The sequence below is a fragment of the Pinus tabuliformis genome, chromosome 3_2 (genome assembly GCF_031772625.1).
Source record: "Pinus tabuliformis cultivar Carrire ecotype Pingquan chromosome 3_2, CPIR1, whole genome shotgun sequence".
In the NCBI taxonomy this organism is placed as follows: Eukaryota; Viridiplantae; Streptophyta; class Pinopsida; order Pinales; family Pinaceae; genus Pinus; species Pinus tabuliformis.
In genome coordinates, this window is record NC_142302.1 from 920,228,700 (window position 1) to 920,232,604 (window position 3,905).

The following is a 3,905-nucleotide window of genomic DNA, read 5'->3' on the forward strand; positions in this document are numbered from 1 at the left end:
AAACATGGGTGGTTCATGTTAATTTTTAATGTAATTAAATTAATAAAATTATTTGTATTTTAGGAATCATTTGTGACTCATGGCTTTTGTTTGAATAATTAATTAATTTCACCTTAATTATTTAGTTTGACATTTTAGATGTGAGATTCATGGTTTTTTTAAGTATCATTATTTATATTAAAATCTCATTACTAAAAAACTTTATTGACCAAAAACCACTTCTTTTAAAATTAACATATATTCCATATTTCAAATATGATATCAATATACATTATATTTGATTTCTAAATCCAAAAAAATAAATAAGCTTTAGAATTATTTCACAAATGTATTTACTTTTATTTTATTACTAAAAGATACATCCTTCCTACTCAGAAAAGGAAGTTTTAGAAAAACATACATTGTGTATCTACCTTCAAGTGGGACCCATTAAAATCAACTTTGCACTATTGTTGCATTGTGCCTAACTTCTTGTCCTACACAAAAACTTTTCTATTTCACACATACACACTTATTTATCCCCACTTTATCTATTCTTTCTTTTCTTACCTCTATTCCTTCTTCACTTCTAGACACTAATTACTTATAACATCTACTTTTCAAGTACATGTAGACAATCCTTCATAAATATTAATATATCCCTAATCACTTATATGTGAATCACTTATATGTTTTTTTTATAGGTCATCTCCTTAATCACATATATGTGCATCAATTATATGATTTTTATATATGTCTATCACTAGAGAAAAACAACATTCTCAATTCATTTTGCATATATATGATTATATTATTTCCTAGTTTTGTAATAGTGTTATCATCTATTTACATACTTGCATGCATACTCTATTCATATTAGCACATTGGTTATTACTGAACATGTGCCCTTCTTGTTAATTTTTCTAATTAAGAATATTAATTAAATTAATTCTATTTTATAATTAGGTGTGACTCATGGTGCTTCAATAGTTAATTAAAGTCATATTAATTAATTAAACCAGTTTAATGGAGTCCTTAATTAATTCTATTTTATAATCATGTGTGACTCATGGTGCTTCAATAGTTAATTAAAGTCATATTAATCAATTAAACCAGTTTAATGGAGTCCTTAATTAATTCTATTTTATAATCATGTGTGACTCATGGTGCTTCAATAGTTAATTAAAGTCATATTCTATTTTATAATCATGTGTGACTCATGGTGCTGCTTCAATAGTTAATTAAAGTCATATTAATTAATTAAACCAGTTTAATGGAGTCCTTACTTAATTCTATTTTATAATCATGTGTGACTCATGGTGCTTCAATAGTTAATTAAAGTCATATTAATTAATTAAACCAGTTTAATGGAGTCCTTACTTAATTCTATTTTATAATCATGTGTGACTCATGGTGCTTCAATAGTTAATTAAAGTCATATTAATTAATCAAACCAGTTTAATGGAGTCCTTAGTTAATTCTATTTTGTAATCATGTGTGACTCATTGTACTTCAGTAGTTAATTCAGTCCTATTAATTAAATAAACTAGTTTAATGGAGTCCTTTTGAATGTGGGATTCATGGTTTTATTAAGTATTATTAATGGAATCTTTTGAACGTGGGATTCATGGTTTTATTAAGTATTGTTATTTGTATTATTATCGGTCCGAGTAGCTATATAACACGATCCCCTTCTGCTTTATCTCCACCAATTCATATTATTCTGTGAATTATATCGACGAGTTATTGTTTTCTTTAGTTATGGCACGAGCGACCCTGTTTCTATTTCTGTTCGTGGCAGCCTTGTGGGCTTTATCAGTGAATGCCTCTCCTGCTGGATTCACAGACAAAGACCTGGAGTCTGAAGAAAGCCTGCGACTCCTTTATCATAAGTGGGTGCTTCAGCATGGCTCAACCAGAAATACATCGGATGAGCGATTCAAAATATTTGTAGACAATGTGAAATACATCGACTCTGTGAATAAGAAGAATCTTACGTACCATCTTGGATTGAATCAGTTTGCAGATATGACTGAGCAAGAACTCGCTGAGGCCACTAAATGCATTAAGCATATCGGATACAGTGGAGACATGAGTAGAGTGAAGAATGGATCATTCATGAACCAGGACTTGCCAACATCTGTGAATTGGATATCGGCGGGAGCAGTAACTCCAGTGAGGAATCAAGGGAATTGCAGTATGTATGATGAGAGAAATAATTTCAATTAAGATATTACTATTACTAGATAGAAACTTTAGATACAACTGATAGAACATAGAAGTACTGGAAAATCTTATGTTTTTGAGGAAGGAAAAATTTGTATAGAAAGACAGACCAGGGGATCTGGTGATGAGTAAGTTTTTGAATTTAGAAACGGAAATGTGTGGCGAACATAGTCCACACGAGATCAATACCAATATTCTTTTCTAAATTGCCATGCGGATATTCTTGATACCCAATATCATTTTCTAATACATTGTCTATTTTTTGGGCCTTGCAGGAAGTTGTTGGGCCTTTGCAGCTGCAGCTGCTATAGAGGGTGCCCACAAGATAGAAAAAGGAGAATTGTTGACCCTCTCGGTGCAGCAGTTGGTTGACTGCACATGGGGAAGCGATTGCCTCGGAGGGAACATGTTCGATGCCTTCGAGTATGTCCGACTTAGGACTTTGCATGACTCTAAAGGCTTAAGTGAAGAATTTTACTATCGTTACGCGGATCGGACGAATCAGTGCTTTGATACATTGGTACAATAATAAGGCTTAATGATACATACTAAGATGGATTTGTGCATTAAGACAGTTAGATTCTGTTGAGATGGAGTTTAAATGGGTTGATTTGGATTGGTTTTCTACTTTCTAATTATTTTAAATTTTGTAGTGGTTTTGAAATTATGAGAATCATTTCCTGTTATTTCGTTTATGAGAGGTTTTAACTTTTCACAACTAACCATATTCAGAATATTAAATTGTATAGACTCTATATAATTAGGCAAACAAAATATTTTAGAAATTTTGTTAAAAAATTACTAAAAACATAATTAGTTTTTATAAATAACAATATATTATTTATAATAATAACTTCATCTAATTTGTAAGACAATTAAATCATTGTTTTGTTTTGTTTTGATATAGGTTCCTTCGGCAGCAACTATTGCGGGTGTTGAAAAGTACTATGGTGAAGCCGATCTCCATCTAGCAGTAAGTAGGGGACCTGTAGTTGTATCGGTAAAATTTGGCCATCGAGATATCCGATATTATACGGGTGTAAGTGGTTATGATTCTTTATGTTGTTTTTTTTGAGAAAAAATAAGAAAGAGATGAATAATCTAGCAAGTGCAACTAACAAAATTTTGTTTGTTTGTTGGGCAGGGAATATTTAATGGTTATTGCGGCCTAGGATTTGACCATAGTGTTGTAGTGGTTGGATATGGAGAGGAAAGTACTTGGTGTTGCATAGAAAAATATTGGATAGTAAAAAACTTTTGGGGAACCACATGGGGAGAAAATGGATACATGAGAATTAAACGATCCAGTGGAAGGGGTGATGGAAAATGCGGTATTGCCTATCAGGGCTTGCTCCCATACACTTAATGCATTGGCATTGAATTAGATGTTGATTACATTATCAAATAATTATAGCAATTAGCTTGACAAAAGTTTGGCAAATTACTATACAATAGTGTGAAAATTTACCCTTTATTTTGTCAAGCATAGGTAAAATAAACTCTTAGTTTATTTTGTAGAAATTTAATACTTCACTTATATTATTGTATTGCGTTATTGGTAATATATTAAAATAATTTTAATTAGAAATTTTGTTGTTTTTTTGTAAATTTTAAATGGAAGTATGAAAAGAATAAAATGATGAAAACTATTCATGTGAGTTCTAAATTTAGATTTATTTTCAAAAGCAAATTAATTTAGC

The 3,905-nt window shown here is 30.7% G+C and overlaps 1 protein-coding gene across 1 annotated transcript; it reads left to right on the forward strand.

The window, feature by feature from the left end:
- The first annotated feature begins 1,713 nt into the window (after positions 1-1,713).
- Positions 1,714-3,661, forward strand: LOC149183625 (cysteine proteinase COT44-like). The gene is made up of 4 exons (XM_089418771.1): positions 1,714-2,176; positions 2,481-2,725; positions 3,113-3,244; positions 3,350-3,661. Exons 1-4 carry the CDS (start codon positions 1,741-1,743, stop codon positions 3,569-3,571), a joined length of 1,035 nt encoding a protein of 344 aa, XP_089274897.1. The 5' UTR covers positions 1,714-1,740; the 3' UTR covers positions 3,572-3,661.
- Positions 3,662-3,905: the final 244 nt, after the last annotated feature.

Bases quoted from the DNA above. Each gene is read 5' to 3' on its own strand.
- LOC149183625 (XM_089418771.1), top strand. From the start codon at position 1,741: ATGGCACGAGCGACCCTGTTTCTATTTCTGTTCGTGGCAGCCTTGTGG. The intron at 2,726-3,112 runs GTACAATAATAA...GTTTTGATATAG, and splicing joins ATCAGTGCTTTGATACATTG to GTTCCTTCGGCAGCAACTAT. The intron at 3,245-3,349 runs GTAAGTGGTTAT...TTTGTTGGGCAG, and splicing joins ATATCCGATATTATACGGGT to GGAATATTTAATGGTTATTG.